This window comes from Tinamus guttatus, unplaced genomic scaffold (genome assembly GCF_059628265.1).
Source record: "Tinamus guttatus ecotype Peru unplaced genomic scaffold, ASM5962826v1 Tinamus_guttatus_pri_ptg000563l, whole genome shotgun sequence".
Lineage (NCBI taxonomy): Eukaryota > Metazoa > Chordata > Aves > Tinamiformes > Tinamidae > Tinamus > Tinamus guttatus.
The window spans coordinates 1,240,508-1,264,998 of NW_028289097.1; the positions used below are offsets into that span (position 1 = coordinate 1,240,508).

Genomic DNA, 24,491 nt, shown 5'->3' on the forward strand with positions numbered 1-24,491 from the left:
AGAAGAAAAGAAGAAGATAGGCAGATGAGTGTGCCAGTATTGCTATTGAACACTGAATGTTGGCCAGACTATAGTAGCCTGGGATCCATGTAGTGCAAGCAGTTTATTTGCATGGCACAAAAGTTGCCTGACCTTTCACCAGGACTTCCCTAAGACCTGGCCCTACTACCACCAACCTTGGCTGTTGTGGGAATCCCTTCTCCCTTTGCTTTCTGCTCAAGCTTCTTTGCCAACAGCTGCTTCTCATCTTCAGACTTCTCTGGGTAACCTCTGGAGGAAAAGCGAAGAGAGGATAGAGGGGGAGAGGAAAGGAGACTTAACACTTAACCCAAGATAGAGGCACCACTGCTGTCATGTGTCTTTGTGCTCCAAAGCTCCTGGTTTAGGAGCTCCCACTGCCAGGGACCATGTCACTCACCTGGACATCTTCCGTCGCTTGCGCTCCTCTGCTTTGGCCTTCTGGGCTGAGGTCAGACTTTCAGCCTCGGCCAGGTTATCGACTGCAATAGCCAAGAAGACATTGAGGAGGATATCTGGAGGTACAGTGCTAAGGACATGTGAGAGATGGTTCTCCTTTGAAGGATACGGCCAGGCCGCTCATGATCTCCAGATTGCCTTGAAAAACATTCCTGGAGCTGTGCTTTTGGTCCCCTTTATCACCTTGATCACCTGGATGGTGTTCCTTGATTCTGCACACATCCCTCTCTCCCACCTGCACTAAGCCCTTGGCTCTGAGACTCTTGGCTCAGTTTATCCAGCTCAAGCTCGTGTCTGCATTGACTGATGACTGAAGACTTGCCTTTCTTTCATCAAAACCTGCCTCTGTGGTCTGCTTTCCTCCAGCCTCTGGACTCCAAACACCAATAGCGAAAGCCCTGAAGCCTGTGTTTTGTTCCATTGCTGTTCAGCACGAAAAGGACTAAGGCAGTGTCTCCCTAGGGATGTTATAGGTAGCTGCATAAAGGTACAGGAAGCCTGGACCTGACTCCACAGGTGGAGGATACAGTTGCCACAGACGAAAAGAATGATGAAGTAGATGCAGACCAGCATGCCAGGGAAGGATGGGCCCCCATAGGCCATGATCCCATTATACATGATTGAATTCCAGTCCTCTCCTGTCAGGATCTGGGAGCAGAGCAGGGATAACATGAGATAGGAATGGGAATTACAAGGCACCTGCACTAGAGCAGGACAGAATCCCATAGCCTGATCCCATCTCCTTCATCCATCTCTGACCCAGCATTGCTTCCCATGGCCCCAGTCTCATCTTGGTGCTCTGGCCTCAAAGACACACCACCTCACACACCTTGGCTCTCACTAGGAGACACACAGGCCGGGCAAAAACCTCAGCATCCTGTCTCCCACCCCTGTGTCATGTTTGCCACAGTTCATACCTGGAAGACACTGATGAGAGCCTGGGGGAAGTTGTCAAAAGTGCTGCGCAACACCTCCATATTTTCAAAGTCATACTTGCCTCCAAAGAGCTGCATGCCCAGCAAGGCAAAGACAATAATGAAGAGGAAGAGGAGAAGGAGCAAGGAGGCAATAGAGCGGACTGAGTTGAGCAGGGAGGCCACCAGGTTGCTGAGAGATGTCCAGTACCTGGAGAGGGAAGAGACAGGAGTGTGTGGAAGGGGAATGACTGCACTGGCTGCAGGCAGGACCAGGGCAGCAGGAATATGCTGCTCTGCTCGGAGAGTTGCATCAACAGCCCATCAGGAGGGCTCTGGCCCAGTGACATTCACAGGGTTGGAAGCAAGGGCTTCTTCAGCTAGGCTCCCGGAGGTGGAAATAAAGCTCCAGTGCAGTGTGCAAGATATCTCACTGCCTATGCAGGGCTCCTCCAGGTAGGAGCGAGGGGTGAACATGTAGTGCCAGAAGGAGAACCCAGGAGACTAGCCCATAGAATCCCTGCTTACAACACACAGAATCCAGAGCAAGATGTGAAAGCCTCTAGAAACCCTTCAGAAACATCTGCTCTGTCTTCCTCCTTCCTCCCCTCTCCTAAACCTCATCCACAGGATGGACAAATCTCTTGCAAGAAGCTCCTAGCTCTTCTCACACTGCAGTCCTCTGAAGGGACAAGGCCAGTGAGACATGGAAGGCCAGTGAGTCCACAGAGCTCCTGCACCAACCTGGTGATCTTGAAGATGCGGAGGAGCCGGATGCAGCGCAGCACAGAGATGCCCAGGGGTGACAGGGTGCTGAGTTCCACCAGGATCGTCTCCAGGATCCCCGCACACACCACAAAGCAGTCAAAGCGGTTGAAGAGGGACATGAAGTACTGGCGCAGGCCCAGCGCATACATCTTCAGCAGCATTTCAGCCGCAAAGAGGGACAGCAGCACACGGTTGGCATTGTCTAGGATGGGAGACCCAGTCCATCAGAGCACGGACCTCTTCATCTCAGCATAGCACAGCATGAGGGCAGTGCTGCCCATCTCCCTTCCCTGCCCACCACTGACCCTTGAATGCCAGTTGTAGCAAATCCTTCTTTTCAGGAGCACCCAGGAGAGAAGGGTAAGGAAATGGTTGACACATCTACAACTAGGTGCTTACATTTGTGAATATGGTTGTACAATACATGTCAGTGGATGCAGTTTGTCCACATACATGCTTCTGCATACAGAGTGTGTATGCTAGGCTGTGAATTCAGGTGTACACGGCTGTATTCTGTGTGTGCATGCATGTGTTCATGTGTGAGTGCATATGGTGTGACTACATGTGTGTGCATGTGTGGCTATACTTCATGCACAAGTGCCACGGTGTGTATAGTTTGTGTGCTCAGTGGTATATATATGCACTCTGTGTGTGCATTGTGCAAGACCATGGGCGTAAGAGTATACACTCTGCATGTGTAAGCACACAACATGTGCCATTTGTTGTTGCTGTGTGACAGCACTGTGCTGATGGTGCACATACACTTGTGTGCAAACAGTGTTTGGGTATGTGAGTATCTAACAGCCCCTGTGCTATGCTTATGTGACATATGGAATGACTGTGTGCATGTTTGCAGGGCAGCAGGGTGTCCAGAGCCCTTGCTCCCTCTGGTGCTCTTTGCTCACCTTGCACTGTTGTTAGCCATTCAGGCTGGAAGTGGTGTTCAGAGGCGATGGACAGAGTGTTCAGTGCCACGAGCAGTATAACAAGCCAGTAAAAGAACTTGGACTTCACCACATCCCTGCACTTCCTACGAAACATTCGGTTCCAACGCCTCCACTGGCGGCTAGGGAGACAAACGAGAAGGGTGATGCAGGGACGGCCAGCAGGTTCTGCCCAGCCCTGGCACATGGGGCAGTGACTATGCACAGCAAAGTAGAACTAGCCCTATTCCCTTATCCAGAGCCCTTCCCTGGGAGGGACTGAGATGGTCAGCCATGAACAGGGCCAGGTAAGTGCTGGGGAAATGAATGGTGCTACCCCCACTAACAACAGGGGACTTTGGGATAAGGGGACATGCTCATTGGCTATGTTAACTCAAGCTTTGCAGTTCTTTCATATAGATGCCTCCTGAGTCCCTTCTGTCCTGCAATGACTTCTAGTTTCCTGTCATGGGTGCAGCTCCTAAATCACAGGTCATGCTGCATGGGGTAGGAGCAGATGCCTGAAGCCTGGTTCCAAAGGCAATTTACCCTGAATTGGCTTCTTTCCAATACCGGAGCCAAATTCCCTGCTGTCTGATATGCTGGATATGCTCATTAACACTGAGCCCTCAGCTTTCCTCAAGGAAGTGTGGTAAAAAGAAAGCCTGGCACAGCTAGGGTGGCAAGAGAGAGAGTGTGCAAGCCCATGTGCGAGGTAACAGATGGTTCAACAAGTGCATACTCACAAGTAGACAATCCATTTGTTCATGCCTTCTATTTCATACAAGCTCTCTGTCTCCGATCCTCCTTCATCCAATGGCATCATGCCTACAGGAGGAAGAATATTGCAAGCTTTTCTTGGAGCCCTTGGGAAAAACACCAGGGAAAGAACCTCCTCCAGAAGTACATCTGAAAGAGCTTCCCTACTTGAAGTGAATACAAAAAACACAGTTCCAAGGAGACAGCGGGTAGAGCTCTGACAGCTGGTTTTGACTGTACCATGCAAATCAAGAAAGTAGAAGGAACTGGGAATGCCTGCACTACAGGAAGAGCAACAGCAAACCAGTGGCTAAGGCTGAACAGCCAGTAGTATATAGGTAAGTTCCCCATCATGCAAGATGCTTTCAGAACAGAGAAAAACTGGGATTCATAGTGATCCAAGAGAGTGCTGCACAACAGGAGGTGTTTAAAAACACCGTGTGCAGGGTGAACTTGGATCTTTTCCATTGTTTCCCAAGGTCTTTTGCACACATATATCAGCTCAGCTTAGGGCATCAGAATTTACTACATTTTTTGTTGGCTTGCAAAACACTGACAAGGGACATGACTGACTCACAAACCCCTCAGTGCCAGAGAACTCCAGGATGCACCCTTGACTAGACGTTTTTTTCATCTCCTGCCCTGAACTATGACTAATCTTTCAAACTGTCAAACAATGTCAGGAAACTCAAGGATCTCTTAATATGTGAGTTAGTAACCCCACTCTCTGCCCCTACACAAACAAGTGCACACAAGCATGGCTTCTCCTGACCATTTTAAGTGCATTTTGTAAAAGAGAGATGAGTTGGCCTAAAAAGGAATACTAAAAAGCATTACTTTCTGCAAATATTAAATAGAGTGGCTGAGATGGAGGTTTTGCACAAGGGCCAAGTTATCTGCTTGCTTGAATCAAATTCAATAAAATATTTCAGAAAAGGAAAAAAGAGGAAGGAGAATGTTCTGCAGAATTCAAAACCTTTTGTTCCATAGATTTTCAAACAAAACCCTCCAGAATGCTCAATGTTAGGAACCCAATCTCCACACTAAGAATCTTTGCTCAGGCAGAGCTGGTACCTTCACCTCTGGCCCGCTCGCTGTCCATGACTTCAGCATGGGTGATCCAGTCCATGTAACCCTTCAGATCCTCCTCCAGCTGCTGCTTCTCCCGCAACTTCTGAAATGTGCCCCGTGACTTGGCCTTCTCACGTTCTTTGGTGAACTCACTGAGACAAGACATGCAACAGAGTGAGCCACATCTCTGTCCTAGGGCAGTCTTCATAGAAAGATAAAAGCCTGAAACACCCTACCCTAAGAGACAGCTCTACTGACTCTCCTTACTCTTGACTCTGTTGCATGATGCAAGAACATGGGGGATCATCATCTCTTTGATGCCAGGCAGGGTTTCTTCCCCATCACTGGCTCTTCTTTGGGAGCTCCTTGTTGCAGATAGCTGCGTTTAGACAAGCTACCACTGGATGCTGCAGTGCTGCAGAGGCTGCAGGAGATCCCTAGTCCTGCCAAATGCCAGAACAAGCAGGGTCCCATCTGGAGGGACACAAAGCTGTCCCAAGTTCTCCATGTGGGAAAGGTGAGTTCATCACAGGGCAAGTAATCAGGACATCCCTTTCACAGCAGCAGAGAGAAAGTATGTCTGACAGGGTGAGTGATACACCATGTGCATAACAACTTTAATTATGTTATCATAGTAATTAGCAGCAATTGGATAATTTGGCATTAAGTGTTAGGATCATGTAACCTGAGTAACATTAACTGGTTGTTGTACTTCAATTAGACTGTTGAAATATTAATTATAATAATAGTAATCTCCTATATCTCTTGCACTCACATCAAAGATGTGTCATTATGTTGCCCATAAGAAAAACATGTGAGCTTCACAACAGGACACAGACATCCAGTAAGAGAGAATGTCTTGCATTCATTTGCATCTATTTATGTTACAGAGAGTTTTCTTTGTTTGAGTGTCACGCCAAAGTCTTGGAGTTACCAGCAGGTAACTCAATGCTCAGTGTATCTAAATATGCAAGGGAAAAGGAAATGGGAATGGAAAATGAACGAAAACTTTTCTAGGCTTACTTCTCATACGGTTAAAACCAGCTAAGGCCCATGCTCAGCTCATTCATCTTCTGGCAAAGAGAAAGGATAGTCAGCACTTACCCACTCAGCACCCCCAGTACGAGGTTGAGAACAAAGAAGGAACCGAGCAGAATAAGGCTGACAAAGTAGATCCAGGGCCATTCGTTCCCAATGGCATCATTCACCTTGCAAGAAGAAAAGCAGATGAGACATCCTGAAATTGGGGGTGGTGTTTAAGCCGTGTTTCTTCTCTGGGGACCTCTTAGAAGCCTGTGGGAGCTTTGTGCTATGATAGGAAAGTTTGGCCTGACAGCACATAAACCTGCCTCTCTGAGCCTTGTATCCTCGCTACTCTATACGTATCCTTAGGAGAGATAAAGCCAAATTCAAGCTCTTGGGAAGCAGAGTTCAGCCCAGACCTCATCAAGATATTCTCCCTAGGACAGCAAGACACAGTCCTGGAGAAGCACTCACCAGTCAGCCAGGCCTCGGCCCAATCCATACCTCTCCCCTATGCCCTCAAACGCTTGACAATAATGTGAGTAGACCACTGGGCTTCCAAAAAGCTCCAGCAAACAGGTACTCTGGAGGCCAAACCTGTCGTATTAATGAAAAATTCCCCTGGATCAGGGCATCCTCCGACCAGTCAGTGGCAAAGGCAGGAGCTGAAGCACTCTTAGACCAGACTTCTGCCTGTCTGAAGAGAGGGAACCTCAGGCAGTGTTGCTCAGAAGAGATGCAGATGTGCCTGGTTAATGGAATGGAAATTGCAGGATGAAGCTTGGCGGGGGCAAAAATGTCTTTCAAAGATGCAGACCTTAGCCCTGGTAAGGGGTAGCGTGTACTGGTTGGAATTGCCCCCCGTGATGTAGGGAACCAGTGTGCTGAGCTGGGCACCATGGGCAGGTTGCTGGAGCTTACCCAGTAGAGAACTTCAGTCCAGCCCTCCATGGTGATGCACTGGTAGACTGTAAGCATGGCAAAGCCAAAGTTATCAAAGTGGGTAATGCCGTCGTTGGGCCCCGGCCAACCGCTTCGGCACTCAGTGCCGTTGATAGTGCAATGACGCCCGTGGCCAGAGCTGGTACATGGGGCTGGCTTCTCTGGCTCTACCGTGGCAATCACATCTGAGGGAAAAAGCTGTGGTATAAGCAGCAGGATAGGATAAGGAGTTCAGATCCCAGTACCTCCCAACCTCCTAGTGAAGCATTCCAGAAGGGACTCCATTCATCTCCTTCTCCACATCATGTATCATCATCACAGCTGTGCCCTCTAGCAAATAACTTTCCTCCCTGCCACATTCCCGTGCCAGATGCTAGTCAGATGCTAGCAGTGGTTCCCAGAGTAGCCACGTACAAACATGTCCATCCTGCTGCTGCATGCCACAGCCTCACCTGTCCCGATGTAGTAGCAGGTCTTGTGCATCTTGCCCTTGAACAGCTCTTGCCCAACAATGGCATAGATAATGATCATGAAGAGGACCAACAGGGCGATGTGGAGCAGGGGTACCATGGCCTTGATGATGGAGTTCAGGACAACCTGAAGACCTATACCAGAGAGAAGGGAGAGGAGGTCAGCCCCTTCCCAACCAACCTTGTCCGTGCCTTGCACACTTCTGGCCTCTCCAAGACCTACTCAAAATACCCCTTGTCAAAAGAAGGGCAACATCAAAAGCTGGCACAGGTGAGGTGGGACTGAAAGCTCTGGAGCAAGAGTTCCCTTCTCTACCCACCATGTGAGCAGCTAGGAGACCCCATAAGAGGCACTGCCAGATATTATTGGAGTGTGGTTCGTACCCCTTCATTTGTTCTGTTCCTTTCATCCTGCTTATATTCACATGAGCCACAGGAGAACAAGATCCCTGCCTGGAGAGAAACTGAGGAGAAATTCTGGCCCCCTTTCCAAATCCTACAAAGAAGTGCTGATGCTGAGCCCTGAAGGGAGTTATGTGTGCTGTGACCTGCAAAATACTGCTGTTGACAACACAAACTGCAGGGCTGAGTGAACATTTATAACTCCATATTCTGGTAAGGCGTGGCCGAAGAGCAGTGTGAAACCTGTCCCATGGCCCCCCATTCCAGAAAGGGACAGGGATGCACATCCACCCTCTCACAGGGTAAAGAGCACCCACTTGGCACTCCAGACACCAGCCGCAGGGGTCTCAGCACACGAAATGCTCGCAGGGCCTTCACGTCAAATCCACCTTTCCCTCCTGAAGACCCTCCTTCCTTGGCATTGATCTGCTCCAGAGTCATGGTGAAAAGCCTGTAAGAACCAGGGCACAGGGCAGGGGAGGAGGTAAAGGGAGGAAGAGAAGGGCATGAGGATGGAAATTAAGAAATCTGTGCTAGGGAGTTAGAACTCCACAGCCAAGTTGAGCCAAACCTACAGAATGACTCCTGGCTAAGGCCAGCTCATGGGTACACCCACTGCTGGACACCCATCTGCTGGGATCTAATCCGCTCTGCGAGGCACCTGGGACCCCTCCCACCCCCCTGATGCCCAGTGGACCCATTCTTTGTGCCAAATCCCAAAGGACTCCACTCACATTCTCCAGATCGAGGAAATCTGACAGACATGAAGGAATAATGAAAAGAAACAGGAGTTACAGAGGAACCCAGAGGAAAGGGCAGGGCACTAAAAGTGGACCACATGGGAAAAGGCATAAATCAACACTACAGGCTTCTCCCAAACTCACGGCGGTCACTAGAAAAGATGATCTAACTGATGGGATATGGATGAGAGCTGGGGCAAGCTGAACATCAGCAGCTTCCCCTCTTCACATTACCCCAGGGACACGATGGAGAAGTCAAGCACATTCCAGCCATTTCGGAGGTAGGCGTCTGTATGGAAAAGAAACCCGTAGGCAATTATCTTGAGCATCGCCTCAATGGCAAAGAAGATCAGGAAGGCGATTTCCATCTTCTCCTGGGGATTGCAAAGAGAAGCAGGACAGGACACTGTTAGTGCAGACTGACACCTCCCCTGTGTCACCACCCTGCACAACTGCAGGTTACGGGTTCCTGTATCTGTCCTCGCTACCTATGCTGTGATCTCCTGTGTATACCAGAGACCAACTTGGCTGCCTTGAGGTTGCGGATGACGCTCTAAGCCACCTCTGGCTACTCTCTGGCCTGCTGCACGTTCCAAGCTGTTAGGAACAGGCTCCTGGGCAAGAATGCAAGTTCTTATAAAATACATCAGCAGATCCACCATTTCCTAAGCCAGTACCCAAAGGTGCCTTGTCCAGGACACTGTACATCTCCAGTTCCTCTCCCTAGTACCACATCCTCCCACCACTGCCTGGCCTTCCTCCCACAGTCTGCATTGCTTCCTTCTCCTCATCTTCTCTGTCTGAGGATAGGGCTGTGTAGTCTCCATGCAGTGAGCTGGGCAACACGGCGGTTTCCCTTGGACTCCAAGTTCCCAAGGGAAGTGAGGCCGTATCGAATGTCATAAATATGGATGGCAGACGTGCCCAGTAGAGCGAGTTTCTAGAGAGAAACTGGCCCAGCAAGTGTTTCCTCAACTCCTCTGCGGGTGGGAGGAGACAGAGAAGAGGGGAGACGGGGAGGGAGTGATCTGAAAGGCAGGTTGGGTGAAAACTGCCTATTTTTTTTTTTCCTTCTCTCTCTGTCTACTGGGTAAATTCTTCCCCAAAAGACCCCCTGCAGCAATATATACTTTCCCACCCCTGCAGGCACTTAAGGACGGGGCATGGCATGCCTCCCCTTAGGAGAAGAAGCAGGGGCACTGTAGACACTTTATCTGCTCCCACATTGGGTCTGGCATCCAACTGCAGTGGCTGAATACAATCCTCAGCAGCCACAGGGCCCAAAATAGCCTGCCTTTACATGGGTGTAGCTGTCTGTGCCCACTTGGCTCTGTCTGTCACTCTGATCACTGCCCTTGCTGCTGATGGCCTTTTCCAGACAGAGATTAAAATGCATTTGAAGCAGACAGATGGATGAGGGTATTTATATTTCGAGCTTTCCATACACCCTGTCCTCCATCTGCACCCCAGGGATCAGCAATTGCTGGAGGCTGGGAGGCATCCCTGTTTGGGCTCTGCAGGGAATTGCACTTAGAAAGGCAAAAATGTCAACCTGGGACCAAACCTGCACATAGTTCTCTGTTGGGGATGGCCTGCAGCACTTGACCTAGTGCAAGCACACGATACCCTGTACACCTTCCTCCCAGGGTCCGCCTGGCTTGTCGAACCTAAAATACTGCCCATTACAATCAGAGAATAGATAGGAACATTGCTTGATCAATCAGCATGTCCAAAGCAGTAAACAACATGCCAGATGCCACAAAATCACAGAATGGATGAGATTGGACGGGTTAACTGGTAAAATGGAAATCATCTAGTCCAACTTCCCTGCCCAGGCAGGATTTGAGTATCTCCAGAGAAGGACACTCCACAATCAAACTGTCAGAACTGGCAAACCACAAGCTGGGCAGGATGCCAGGCCCCTAATCATCACAGTCCACAGTGAAGAAGTGATGTGCATGTAGCTGCTTGGTTATGTGCATCCCTTGGGATTCTGGTCAAGGAGCAGCAGCAGTTCCTAAAATCTCATGCACCAAGGCTGTCCATGGAGATGTGCAGTGCATGGTCCATTCTCACAGTTATTATGGGATCCCATGAATTCAAGGGTGACCCCAAACTCTAGGGAAGATGCTCATAAGGACCTTTCTGCAGCAAGTGATCCATGTTAGTTCTCAGAAACAGGCATTGAGAATCATTGTTCAAGAATTGCTCGGGTCAGCTTCCTAAATTTTGCTGTTTTCAATGTTACTGGAGATGACCTGGGCTATCTGAGACATCCTTGGGGCTGGCAAATGTTCCACAAGACCCGCAAGAGACTCATGCCCTTCCAGAGGAGCAGGTGGAGGTCAGGGACACGTAGGACTGGACTAGATGCCCACATTAATATGAATAAATTCTGTGCTGGGCTGCATTCAGGCTTCACAGTCCTGAAACACAGGGATCCCATGACTCAAACACGACCCAAAGCAGCTCGTAATGGTGGGATTTTTGGAAACATATTCCCTTATATTAAACATTAATTTTGCCTAAACAACAACAAAATCTATGTGTTACTAACAGAGTGCCTTCTGCACAGCTAGAATCCCAGTTTTGCCCTGTTTACTGGGCATCATGCTCTATGTGATATGTTTACACAGCACATAGGATTCAGCTGTGCTACTTTTAGCTGCCCTGATGTGGAGGGCCCTATCTGAGGAGTCACTCTTGGGTCCAACTAGCAGGGAGAAATAGGTACTGTAAGTGTCCAAAGTGTGCCAAGAGACACTCATCATAATTTATCATAACACGAACATGGCCTAGGAGACAAATTCCACTCATAAATTTGCCTTTATTTTTTCCATTGAGTATTGATAGAGTCAAACCACTACCTCACATGCAGACACCTGTATTTTCTCAGAGGACTCCTCAGAACTTGGAATGCAAAGGGCTCCTAGAGGAAGGTGACTAACGAAAAAAAAAAAACTTGGATTTTGAACGCACTGACAATTTTGAAAACTCACGTGAAAGTGAAAGTGAATGCTCTAAAATTCTGATTAATTTGAAAAGTCAAAAATATTTCATTAGAGTTGAGGAAAAGATTTTGCATTTAATAGAATTACACTTTGAAAAAATAGGAAGGATTAAAAACGAAATATGCCAACATTGAACAACTGTGCTGTTCAATTCAATTTATTCCATTTATTCCCCATATCAATTTATTCCGTATATCCTCAAGATATGGGGAAATGGATTCAAAATCTTCTCCTCAACTGTGATTTTTTTTTTTGGGGGGGATTCATAGAACATTTGCAGGTCATGGAAGGTATATTTTTCATCTCTGAAAATGAATTTTGGTTGACAAAATCCTGCACCTCGTGTGAATTCTATCTGCAAATCCTTACAGGGTGGTCTTTGAAAGTTACAATCACCTGCGTGACTGCACTTGAGCTTGGAAAATCTCAAACTTTCTGGAAATGCTGTGGTAGAGGAAGGGACTGTGTCTTACCAGGCTGGAGTTTGCAATGTTGGTGTCATCCTCAGGCATAGGCAGGTAGATGGCCAGTGCCACACAGTTGGCAAAGATGGTCAGAAGGATGATGATCTCAAAAGGCCTGAGAGGGAGCATTAAGGCATGGAGACACAGGAAAGGAAGTGAAAATCAAACATGGCCTAAGCCCCTGTTCTGATGTGTCTGGGTGCATGTGGGACAACCTCCCATTGGGACAGGAAATCAGAGAGAACAGCCAGGTTTCATGCTCTACACAACTACAGCTGTTCCCCTGTTCCAAGCTTTGGCCCTGTCCAGGGCAGGGCTTTCACCTCAGGGATCACAAGTCTCTCTTCCTCGCAGGATGGTGCATTTCACCCTGTAGTCTCCAGGAAGTGCAGCAGATGTGTGGTTGGACAGCTATCTTATTTTTGCTATCTCTCATTACCTGACTCTGCATAGTTTAGTCCTTACTCAGAGATCAGGACAAGCACAGCATACTTACACACTGTGAGAACTGGTTAGAAAGAGCAAGCAACACTCAGGACTGTTCAGAGCCCCTGACTAAAAGTACTTTGGGGTACTTGGACAACCAGAAACACTCTCATACGCATGTAATGTTCTCCTGTCCTTAACGACTGTTTAATCCTTGCAGCTGCTCACATGCAGGCCTTGCTCCATAACTGAAGTGCATCTGAGTCCCAGACCTGTGCTCTAGTCAATGCGCCACGCAGCCGTGCTTGTGCCTAAAAACAAAGGGGCCTTTTCCATTCATCTAGTGGCCTTGTCCTGCTAGAACACCTCTACTGGGTATAGCATGGAGCAAAAAGCTTCCATCAAAGTATTTTTCATCACAATGCTCATCCTGAAGTTTCCTGACAAATCATGTTTACTGATGAGCAAATCTCAGTTCTCCCCGATGAACTTGCCTTGTTTGCATCCATCAGTAGCGCTGAAAACCACTGAAATCAGAAGCACGTGTAGGAAATGAAAATGTTGGTCCACTTGGCCAGACCCACCAATAGTGCAAATCTGCAAATACCAATTAGCAATCACATCTGCCTGCAGCGCCTTCTCACCAGTGTCCTACCAGGCAACATGAAGAGCAGGAAATTACGACCACAGTCAGTGCCTATCCACACAAACTGTGCAGAGATCTCCCTCTTCCCCAGCTATACTTGTAACTACCAACATGCCTGATTCATCTCTATCACTTGCAAACTGATAAATCTCATTCAGTGGGTACAGACACTTCAGCAGCACATGATGGGATTTCTTCGCATTTCTATTTCACCTTGCATAAATCCTCCAGAGGAACACAGCTCCCAGGAACACCCTTTGAGGGAACATTTACAATCAGTCATGTACACTGATACCAATCCAAAAAGTACACCAAATATTTCCCACTACAATGCTCATCCCAAAGTTTCCTGAAAACTCATTTTTCGTGATGAGCAAATCTAAGTTCCTCATTCCCTTGCCTCGTCTGTATCCATCAGTATCACTGAAAACGCAGCACAGCCCTCAAAATTCATTACCACAGAAGGGGGCCCACAGCCATACTGATCACAGAATCACTATGGTTGGGAAAATCCTTCAAGATCATCAAGTCCAACCATAAACCTATCACATCCATGCCTGCTAAACCATGTCCCTAAGGGCTGATCTACAGATTTCTTGAACAGTGCCAGGGACTGTGACTCCACCACTTCCTTGGGGAGCTTGTTCCAAGCTTGTTCCAAGGGAGTAGTACTTGACTACTCCTTCCACAAAGAATTTTTTCCTAATATCTAACCTGATACCTTCCCATGCCATGATTAATCAAGTAACTATCAGTTTTCCAGCTAATTATGCAGAGCCCAGTCTTCTGCTGCACTGGCTACTTCTGTCTAACCCAGTGTCATGAGGTGAGGTGCACTAAGGAGTTTTCTCTCCATCTCCATTTCAGTTTGAACAACTGACTGAGTGCTGCCAGTTGTGCCTTCCTATGCTGGTCACAGACTGGCTATTTTGCCTTTTTGGGCCCTTTTGCTCAACAAATTGCTGATACTTTAAAAACAACTGGAAAAGCTGCACTCTGTGCCTCAGGTAAGGTAGTAAAACACAGGGGCTAGAGGCTTCCCTGCCTGCTCTGACAGAGTGAGGTGACCAGTCCACTTTGTTAGCTCCCATTCCAGTTTCCATGTGGTTGCAAGAATGCAGAGGCATAGGGTCCAATTCAGCATCATGGAGCAAGTTGATGAAAGCAATGGAAAGAGCAACAGGAATCATGGTCCGTATCTTGCTGCAGTAGCCACTACTCTGCAGAAGTAAAAGATCTTTTGCTTGTTCCTTTGCTCTGGTGAAATCCTCCTCCTCTCTGAAGGGAGAATTATCTTGCAATTGAAGGTGAAGCAAAGACCTAGTGCTCTCCTGATATCAGTTTGCTGCCTGCAAGTCCCACATTCCTTGCCAGTGTTCACTAGCCTGCTATGGTCATTAGGTAGAAATGAAAATGGGACAAAACCGGTAGCCAACAGTCATGTTCTGTCACTGGGGCAAAGGGTCTCTGCCTCTTGTCTCAGATAGGTCTAGAAACTCAAAAACCTCCTCATCCTCTTGCCCTGAAAAACCTCAATTCTGCTCTCGAGCAGCCTCCTGACATGAGGCATCTGAGGGAACCAGCTTCAGCATCACAGTGGGCATTAAGCACTCTCTGCTTGTTCTTGGTCCCCAGACTGCTCACACAGTCCTCCTGGTTACAAAATGTCCTGGAATACCAGCATTCTCCAGCTGGAAAAGACATTATCCCAGCTGCGTGCCTCAGCTTTGACAGACACTATACAATAGAGAAGAGGCTGAGCAGAGAGGTCCTTCTTCAGGCATCTCCACAAAGAATGGTCACACTAGTCTCCACTTGGCAACTGCCTTGGAGTCCGTAACAACCCACAGGAGCTGGAACAACCTCGTCATGCCTTGCAAACCTTGATCCCTGAGTGAGGTGCAGCAGGTGCATTGGGGTATAAATACAGCCAGGCACAAGAGTGGTGCCAGCGAAACCCAATGCCCGGGATCATCCATCTCCCACAAGTCAGGACCGCCTGCCCCTCTGATCTTCCTGGTGAGACATCTACCTCTCTCCTCCCCTTGCACAAGTTGCCAGTGTGCGAAAGACCCCTCTCAGTGCGCTATGCAGTTGCTCTGAAATACGTTGGCTCATTAGTAAGAATGTGTTTGAGCATGTTATGTGTATATGTATATATGTGTATATGTATATATGTACTATTCCCAGCTCTACTCCTGCCTCTAGGGACTATGGACAAGTTCTGTGCCTGTGTAAGACACAGACACAGCTCTGTGGAGGAAGTGCTTGCAGAACACCCTATTCCTCAGCTGAAGAGAAGCAGAAATGGTAAATTCCCCAATTTCAGCTCTGCTTTTTCTCCTCAAGGACAGAGAGTCTGCTGGCGCCAGTAGGAACAGCCGCCCATCAAAGTACTGCCTGTTGTGAGCCTGCTGCAAGTGTCTGCAAACGGACGGCTCGGGTTGTGAGGACAGCACCACTGGTGGTGCTGGGCCATGACTTGGGCACACATACCACAACGCAGGCAGTGTTTCTAACCAGCAAGGTCTGGCTCTGCAGCCCCCGGGCACAGGATGAAGGTTGCCCAGTGGGACAGGGCTGCCCAAGCTACTCCAGAGAAGAGAGAACCCCAGTCTGGAAGAACCCATCAAAGCCGGGGACACCCAGATGCATTCAGCAACTGAAAGGAGAAAAGTTGGGGTGGTAAGACTTCATTTGTTGCAATTGCCCAAATCCTATCAGTTTCAGTTGAGCCCAGATCTTTTTTTTGAAAATGTTTTCTCTCCCATTAAGGCAAAAATGTCTTCTCTTTCACAAAATTCAAGTCATAGTTTAAACAAACAAGGCCATATCTAATGGCCTAAAATTACTTCTGGATAGATGGCAGCAACATGATATTGTAGCACTTCAAAGCTATATCACCCCAGGCAAAGCAAGTCCAACTAAAGGGAAACCATTCCAAACCTATCCGTGAGTTAAAGCGGAGGCACACAGAGGTGCACAGAGTATGTCCCTCTGAACAGCTTTACTGTGAATGCCTTCACATGTGACAAAAGCATTGGGGAGGAGGGAATAAGGAGCTTGAACTGGTAACAGTGTTGTAGCGATTTGGAGGATGCTGGCTAGCTGCCCATGATGGAGGAGCGAGCAAGCAGTGCCACAAACACACACAACATCCCAAGCAGCCCTCTGTGCTTTCCCTGCTTGCCTCCTAAGCCTCTCTTTCCTTAGGCTGGCCTGTGCTTTCAAGTTGTGTCCTTAGCACCTGCCCTTCCAACCCAATCCCCCTCTTCTGCCCGGCCCTCTCTCTCTGTCCTGGGACAGAACCTGCACCTCCCTTAACATCAAACACTCTCCCCTCTTGACAGGTCAACACCTATTTCTTCCTAGCATGGCTCCTACCAGCCAAAGCTCACACAAAACCTATATACGCCTGCATCCCTTGTCACCCAGGCCATGCCCTCTGTCCCCACAAAACCTTTCTGAGCATCCCGTGACCTGATCTGCACCTCATCCCATCTTTCCCACTCGCCTATTTGCACCCCCAGGTTGCACAGCCGTCACCTTTGCCAATGCACCCCGCTGTGAGGGTGCCCAAGCCATTCCTTGTCTTTCTGTGTTCCCTCGCAGGGTCAACGAGACAACCGGCACAAATGGCCCCACCGCAGGGACAGCTCACGGAAGACTTGTTTGCACAGCAGCCCCAAGCTGTTCCAGCACGTGTTGGCCTCCCTAGCACCCATCTCACAGGCATGCACATGCAGCTGCTCCCAAGTCCACCCAGCCAGGTGCACCCAAAGGATACTTCCACTCCACGATGCTGATGCATGCCTTCCGTAAGGGGTTTTGAAGGGTTAAGCAGAACAGAGCTCTGGGTGGCCGCGGGGCTACTGGTGGCACAGGTTTCTTGGATTTCTCCTTCTGTTGTCTCTTCTTCACGTCATCTTGGGGAGAAGAAGTCTCCATGATGTTTGTCTCCTAGCTGCCTCTTCCTGCCCCACAGCCAAGCCTCCCTTTCCCCAGATTCCGGCCAGCCAGAGCCCCTCTGGATCTTCCTTCCTGCTAAGCCCGTCCCACCACACTAGGGGAGGTGGTAGAGGAGCAGGGACTGGAGGCTGCACTCGCATGCACAAATGCACAAAGCATGAGGTTAAAATTAGCCACTAGCCTGGCTCTCGGGTGTTGTCACAATTCCTGAGGCAGCAAAAGGACCCCAGCAGCTGTTGCTTCTTTACCCAGCTCATCCTGCGTCGGGTGAGTGCTTCACATGCCACTGAGCCGCGCAGGGGGTGGGGACAGGCCCCACGTCAGCTGTGCGTCCTCCAAAGGGAAACTGCCCTCACCCTGGGTCACCCCTTTCCCCATCTCCCTTGTCCTTCCACAGCCGGGTGAGGAGACCTGCTTGTAGGGTAAGGGGCATGTCTGAGACATGCAGGATACACCAGGGTAGGCTGTGCCCTGCTCCAGGGATATCTTGGAAGTTCAGCTGGGCTTGGGAAAGCCCAGATGAGTATATGGACAGTGCTGGGGACTCCTGAGCTAGATATGTCTCTCAAGGCAAATAGGGAGACAAGGGGGGTATCACAGCCTTTTCACAGCAAGGGATGCAGAACTGGGTGGCATGGCTGATGCTCCAGAGGGCTGTGCTGCCATTCAGAGGGATCTAGACAGGTTGGAGAGTTGGGCAGAGAAGAACTGAATGAGGTTCGACAAGTGCAGGGTCCTGCACCTGGGGAGGAATAACCCCAGGAAGCACTATAGATGAGGGGCTGAGCTGCTGGCAAGCAGCTGTGTGAGAGGGATTGCAGAGTCCTGGTTGACAAGAAGTTAAACATGAGGCAGCAATGTGCCCTCGTGGCCAAGAAGGCCAACGGGATCCTGGCTGCATTAGAAGGAGCGTTGCCAGCAGGTTGAGGGAGGTGATCCTGCCCCTCTACTCAGCTCCGGTGAGGCCACACCTGGAGTGCTGTGTGCAGTTCTGGGCTCCCCAGTACAAGAAGGATGTGGAACTTCTTGAGAAGGTCCAGTGTAGAGCGACAAAGATGATTAAGGGACTGGAGCATCTATCTTCTGATGAAAGACTAACTGAGACGTGTTTAGCCTGGAGAAGAGAAGACTGAGAGGGGATCTTATCAATACGTACAAAATACCTGAGGGGAGAATGTAAAGAAGATGGTGCCAAACTCTTCTCAGTGGTGGCCAGTGACAGGAAAAGGTGCAATGAGCATAAATTAAATCAAAGAAAGTTCCATCTCCATATGAGGAAGAACTTTTTCACCATGAGGGTGACAGAGCCCTGGAACAAGCTGTCCAGGGAGGTTGTGGATTTTCCTTCTCTGGACATCTTCAAAACCTTCCTGGATGCCACCCTGCGCCACGTGCTCTGGGTGTCCCTGCATGTGCAGGGGGTTGGACTAGATGATCTCTAGAGGTCCTTTCCAACCTCAACCATTCTGTGATTACGTGATTCTGCGATAAAGACATCAGCTATTACCATGTAGCATTTATGTACTATAAATGCGCCATATAAGTTACATGTTAAGTATGTGTTTCTGCCACACAGTGGCAAGGCATAAAAATAACATGTTACAAACAACGGATTACATTATTTTGGATGAAGTTTGCTTGAAAATAATGATTCAACGCGGGTACAATTGCTCAGAATGTTACAGTTTTTTACAGTTTACTTTTTAATAAACCTTTAATTATTTTTTAATTTATTTTTATTAACTATATCCATAATTTGTTGTGCTTTTTTTTCTAAATAGTTGTACTAATATTCACTGCTACTATTTTTCACTGTTGTTGATACTCCTAGTTTTTATATTGTACTGAACAACACTTTATACCATATGTATGCATATAAATATTTATACTGATTTTTTATTTTAAAATTAAGCTGCCAAATTTGTATTCAAATGTCTTGAGCACACTGCTGGCCCAACTGGCTGTTCTGAGGCTCCCTCCCACATGCTACTTGCAACAGCCCCATGCCTGTAACGTCCCAGGTGATAAGGTGACTTGCACTGGCAGTGCTGCTTGGGGAAGGAAGCAGATCCATCTGGAAGAGACTCACAAATACCCTTTCTCCATCCACTGGGTCTGTGAAGGAGGATGATCCTTGAAGGGATCATGGGGTTTAGGGAAAGCACGAGCTCTGTTTAGATACAGGAGGAGGAGGAGGAAGAAGAGTAATTTGGGTGCCAACACAACTGTCAGCTTAGAAGGAGTATTGTGCACACACTGACAAGAGCTTGGATTGATTTCCAGCAAGGAATAAGATACTGCTTCCCCTGCACAGCAAACCTGATTGGTCTTCTTGCTGTCCAGGTATTCTAGTATGAAGCAATTAGGATCCTGCAGGAGCCTGCGGGCTCAGTACCTGGTGCAGTCTCCGGGTCAGAATGCAGCTTTGTCCCCTCTGAATAGGAGCCTGGAGAAAGGAGAAGCAGAGGGGAGACCGGAGCAGGGACTTGTGGGGAAGAAGGCACGTGATTCCTTGTCAGCTCCCAGGTGACAAACCCAGGCTCATTTCAGAGATTCCCAGGACAGTCCCTGTTCTCATCCTTTTTTTTATAACTCAGGAGTGTAGAAGGGGGAAGGCAGAGAAGAGCTGTCCCCAGGGCTGGTATGGGCAGAGCTGATGAGGAGGAAGCTTCTCTCCTGAGTGCAAGATTAGGTTGCTCTCCCCATGGACACTGCAACCTCAGCACCGCAGTGACCCATGTGCTTGCAAGGTTCAACCCTTTGTCACGTTGGAATGGGTCCTTCTGATGGACTACTTTTCAGGAGTGACCCACACCAACCTGATTGACTAAACCTCACCTATTTCTCCCACATCAGACTGCAATGGATAGTACATGACCTCAGACAAGGGGCCAAACATCAACCAGAGCTTGGGAACAGCGAGCATGTTTGAGACAGGGACACCGAGGTAGAAGACATGACCCGCTTTGTGATCATTCAGCCCCTGGCCTCAGACTAGCCCAGAACTGACCCAACAACACAGTGCCCATTGCCTTGTTAAGGCACCACTGACAGGGACCAATGTCCCTGGGTCACCCTTGCACAGTCCCTTTAGAGGCCTCCCCTCAAGCCCCTTCAGGCCTCTGAGCGAGGTCCCTGGTGCAGCTCACAGAGCAGCTCACATGGTTCCTGTCCCCTGTGGTGGGGGGCACCATGGAGACACAGGGGCTTTAAGAGCCTTCTTTGCCTGCGTAAAAAAATAACATAAAATTCCTCATGGAGCTCAGGCAGAACTGAGGCTGTGGGAATCCCATCCCATTAATTGCTTATTTCAGCAATAAGAGGTGTAGTGAGAGAGGGGCTGAAGGAGGAGCCACAGGATGAAGAGAAAAGTCACAGAACAGGGCTGGGTGAGACCAGGACCAAAAGGGAATGTCTCCATTGTGCTTCAATATACTGACTTGTTAAGAGATTTCACCTTTCTTTATTTAATTGCTTTGCAGCATAAAAGAGTGTACTCAGCTTTGCATATTGCATTTATGAGGAATCTGGGAAGAAGTTAGAAGCTAGAAAGAATACGTATTGGAAAAGATTGGAAGCATGGAGTGTTTGATGTAGATCAATGAACACAGCAGGAAGAGCTGAAAAGCAATGAACACATCATCACTTGTTTAGCACACTTCCATTTAACTATAGCTCACATTCTCTCCAGTAAGAGCGGAGCAGGGTTTTATAGTGTTCTTGGCCAGGGTAAGTCTTTGCTAGAGGCAGGTAAGCATATTTAGCTTACATGCTAGGATGTACTGGCAGCTTTTAATATGCAGTTGTAAAAGAGTTTGGACAATCACAACATCCCACTGGCACCACCAGTCCTACATTAGTCACCTGAAATTCCTTGACCAAGTCAGTCTCTTTCCAAGGAAACATCAGATTGTGGAGTCGGATTTCTCAGTTGTCCTTTATATTTTTAAAGAGAGGGTGAGTTTAGTGGCAGGTATTCAGCAGGCAAATATCCCTTACAGCAAGGTATAATCTCAGCTAGACGCACGTTTTGTCTAAACATGCTATTGCAGATGTGAGCAGTGGTGCCCCAAGGAAAGGATGGTGCTGTACAGCTGGATGTTGGCCTGTCTGCATGGCGCCCAGTGTGCCTGTCACTCTCTACCCCACAGGATCCAAGACCAGAGATATCAGAAGGGTTCAGGCCATGCAGGGCAGCTCCCAAAGGTGGACAACAGCCTGCGCAGCACTTCCCAGCTCGTGCTGTTCCTCTTGAGCAGGAGCAGGCAGAGCAACACAAGTTGCAGGCAGGCAAGGAGAACAAACTGCCTCCTGCAGGCCGGGAGAGAGAGGATGGGAGAACTCTGTCTTATCTGCTTCCAAACATCATCTGCGATGTCACCGGATCACCACTAGCACCCTACATCATGCCAGGCACACCACCCCTCCTGCCCCACTCCTGCGCCTCAGATTACAGACCCAGGTATCTCAGCTCTGCATCTTTATCTCGCTTCTGGGCCCAGAAACAATCACCACCCACAACCCAGGGAAAAGAGATCTTCAGAAATGTCAGAAATGTTGACAAGTTAAAAGCTGACAGATGGCTTGGGAATACTAGTCCAGGCATCCCACCACCCACAAATGAGCCCCAGCATGCCAAGCCCCATTGGGCAACTCACTGAAGCCAAAAATCGATCCCATGCCTCTTTGCCACCAGCTGCTCTTCCTGCAGGTCAATGCACAGCAGGGACATGTGTTGGTGTGGGCAAGACTACAGGTTGTCGGGAGCTTAGACAACCCTACCCTCATCCCCACTGAGATTAGCACTCCCAAATCCAAAGGTACCCTGCTGACCCCTTCTTCCCCAAGCGCCACATTGTCTGTCCTACCAGCTTCACAGTCACCATCTCTCGCATAAGTGATGTTGACAGCCAGGTCCTCGGTTCTGTCTTCCTCCTGTTGTGGGCACCAAAGGCATTTGAGCTGTGAGGAGAGATCTTGGCCAACCTTGGGACCACCAGATGGGGAACAGGGCCCCAGGGTGGTGTGAAGAATCTGCTGCAACTGAGGCAAGACACGACAGGGTCTGAGCATTGAAAAAATTCCTTCCTCCACTCACTTCCTGCCTCAGGCTCTGAGGGCATTTAGGGCAGGCTTGGAGCTCTTCAAAATTGTTCAGAGATCCTTCAAAGAGTCTTATTTTTTCTTTTTTTTATGAGCTGTTTTGGAAAGGGCAACAGCTCTCCAGAGGTTTGTAAGATGAGGCTGAAAGATGTTTAGAGCCACATAGGCCTGTCCAGAGCTGTTCAGTGCTCCTTAAAGGATTCTAGAGCTGCATGAGTGGTCAACCACTGTTTAGGGAAAGTTTAAGACTACGTAGAGGTGGTGGGAGTGCTCCAGAGGCATTCTAACGGGGAACAGCTTAGATGTCAGCAAAGGAGGATTAGATCAGAGCCTCTCTTGTCCAGAACTGACACAGACCTCCCCACGCTGGAGCTGGGGACACAGACCTCTGGAAGCTGCATACAGTCATGCCCCATAGGTTGGGCTTGGGTGCCTGTCACCACTCACCCAGCTGTTGGCTGCTGGAGGCTGTCCTGTATCTCCCAGAGGCACTTGCTTTTTTTCCTCATGATCTGGAAGAAGGACAAGGTCGGCTCAGTCATCCACTCCCATGCCCACTCCGAGGGGGCTTTCCCCATACAAAAACCTTGCCATGCCTTGCCTCTCGTGCCTAGTACCTTCTTGATCTCCCTCTGCTCCTGAAGAGCCTTTCTCAGCTTGGTTGCTGATCGCTTCTCCTGCAAAGGAAACGGAGAGCATTGTAAGGGACCCAGATGGAACTGGGGATCCCCTTTCAGTCTCCAGGATACTGTGAGGCCAGCCAGGGCTGGGGAGACAGGGACACAGGAATCCTCAGGGGTTGGCACACCCAACAGCTCTTTCCACCTAAGCGATATTTTCGTGTGGGTCACAGACCTGGTGGAACTCCTTCAGGGCTGTGTATCCCTGTTCCTTCATGTTAGTCAGCTCTGTCTAGGAGAGAAAAGGCGTCAGGAGCATCTCAGTGGAGACAGTTGGAGGACACTGATCAGACCAGAGTGGTCCCAATACCCAGTGGCCTGACTGAGACTGGGCATCCCCAAAGCATGTAGCCCCACCCCCATCAGGATCCTGTCACACACGATGTCCCCAGACACCCGGGAAGGGCTACCCACCCCACCTCATCCTCCCATGACCCCTCTGGGGAGCCTGTAGACCCACACCAGGGTGTCCCCATCACCCCATCTACCTTGTGGGTACCTCAACACGTCTACCCCTAACGCATCTATCTTGTGGGCCTGTCAGACCCACAAGGTCTGGGAGAGCCAGGTGAACAGCAGAACATCAACCTCACCTGGAGCTGTTTCAGGACTTCTTTGGTCCTCTCCAGTCGCTGGAAGCCCTGGGCATGCTGCACTGACAGGTTCAGCTGCTGTAGCGATGAAACAAGAGTGAGTGACAACTGTGGGATGATCACGGGGCAGCCAGAGGTGTGTCCAATGGGATGTGGTCATGCGCTCTTGCTACCTTGGTTGTGAGCTCCTTCAGGGTGGTGCGGAGCTCCTCTTTCTCCTTGTCCTGCAGGAATGGGGACAGCAGTGGACAGCAGGGCTTGGAGCTCCCTCTGCACATGTCTGGGCATTCCCGGCACTTACCAAGCACTTGAGCTGTTCCTGAATTGCAGCTGTCTCACGCTCACTCCGCTTCAGGCAGCCCAAGAGGACACTGAGCTCTTCCCTCAGCCCCATGTTAGGCTCCTCGACCTTCTCCCAGGAGCATCGTAGTCTGCAAGAATGAGGTGGGGGCTGATGAGTGCAGATCCCCAGAGCAGAGATCAGGCACCCAGGCAGGCAGGCAGAACACAGAGCCCTCCACTTCCATTCAGTATGCAGGTCCTGTCGTGGGCTCAAGCGTACAGATGCTGTGGACAGCCTCAGGGAATATCAACCCTGAGTAAAACGGAGCTCTGCCCACCTGTCTTTCAGCAGGATGCTGGCTGCTCGCAGGACCCCACAAGCATGATCCAAATCCAACAGCTTCTCCAGTAGGTCCTGACATTCATCCTGGTTGTACTGCAAGGAGATCTGCACGTCCTCTAGATCCATGGGGTCTGCCATGTGTTGCAGGCCAAGGGGGCTCCAGCTCCTTTGGGCCAAATGAGCTTCTCCCCCAGAGAGGACCCTCCCACCAGGAGTTCCAGGCAGCTCTGTGTCTAGCTGCCAAGGATACAGAACTGCCCCACTGTGATGTCACCCTACCTCACCTGAAGGTGACAGACCTTCAATGTAACCTCCTCTGAAAACAAAAAAACAAATGCACTTTTACAAGTCGGGCCAGCCTACCTGCAAGCTGGCATGAGCAGTTCTACGGGCGAGTCTTGTGTGCTTCTGCAATGGCAGCACCTGCATCTGCAAGTCCCTCTACCACCACACGCGTCCTCCTGGCCGTTGCAGGGCCGATTTAC

At 49.4% G+C, this 24,491-nt stretch overlaps 2 protein-coding genes across 2 annotated transcripts in view; both read right to left on the reverse strand.

The window, feature by feature from the left end:
• CACNA1S (calcium voltage-gated channel subunit alpha1 S) overlaps positions 1-16,984 on the reverse strand; it is a 41,075-nt gene extending 24,091 nt beyond the window's left edge. The window contains exons 1-15 of the mRNA XM_088534484.1: positions 16,824-16,984; positions 11,974-12,079; positions 8,724-8,863; positions 8,067-8,200; positions 7,330-7,482; positions 6,857-7,062; positions 6,017-6,120; positions 4,916-5,064; positions 3,829-3,910; positions 3,065-3,225; positions 2,136-2,361; positions 1,395-1,602; positions 1,005-1,125; positions 419-533; positions 177-270 (exon numbers count right to left, since the gene is read on the reverse strand). Of these exons, the coding sequence (XP_088390610.1) occupies positions 177-270; positions 419-533; positions 1,005-1,125; positions 1,395-1,602; positions 2,136-2,361; positions 3,065-3,225; positions 3,829-3,910; positions 4,916-5,064; positions 6,017-6,120; positions 6,857-7,062; positions 7,330-7,482; positions 8,067-8,200; positions 8,724-8,863; positions 11,974-12,079; positions 16,824-16,984 (2,160 nt within the window). The remainder of the gene's footprint in view (positions 1-176; positions 271-418; positions 534-1,004; positions 1,126-1,394; positions 1,603-2,135; positions 2,362-3,064; positions 3,226-3,828; positions 3,911-4,915; positions 5,065-6,016; positions 6,121-6,856; positions 7,063-7,329; positions 7,483-8,066; positions 8,201-8,723; positions 8,864-11,973; positions 12,080-16,823) is intronic.
• A 5,567-nt stretch (positions 16,985-22,551) lies between these two features.
• Positions 22,552-24,132, reverse strand: LOC148592543 (uncharacterized). Its single transcript, XM_088534485.1, has 7 exons — positions 24,002-24,132; positions 23,683-23,812; positions 23,555-23,605; positions 23,382-23,459; positions 22,964-23,020; positions 22,726-22,785; positions 22,552-22,620 (listed from the first exon to the last, which is right to left on the reverse strand). The coding sequence occupies exons 1-7, from the start codon at positions 24,130-24,132 to the stop codon at positions 22,552-22,554; spliced, it is 576 nt and encodes a 191-aa protein (XP_088390611.1).
• Positions 24,133-24,491: the final 359 nt, after the last annotated feature.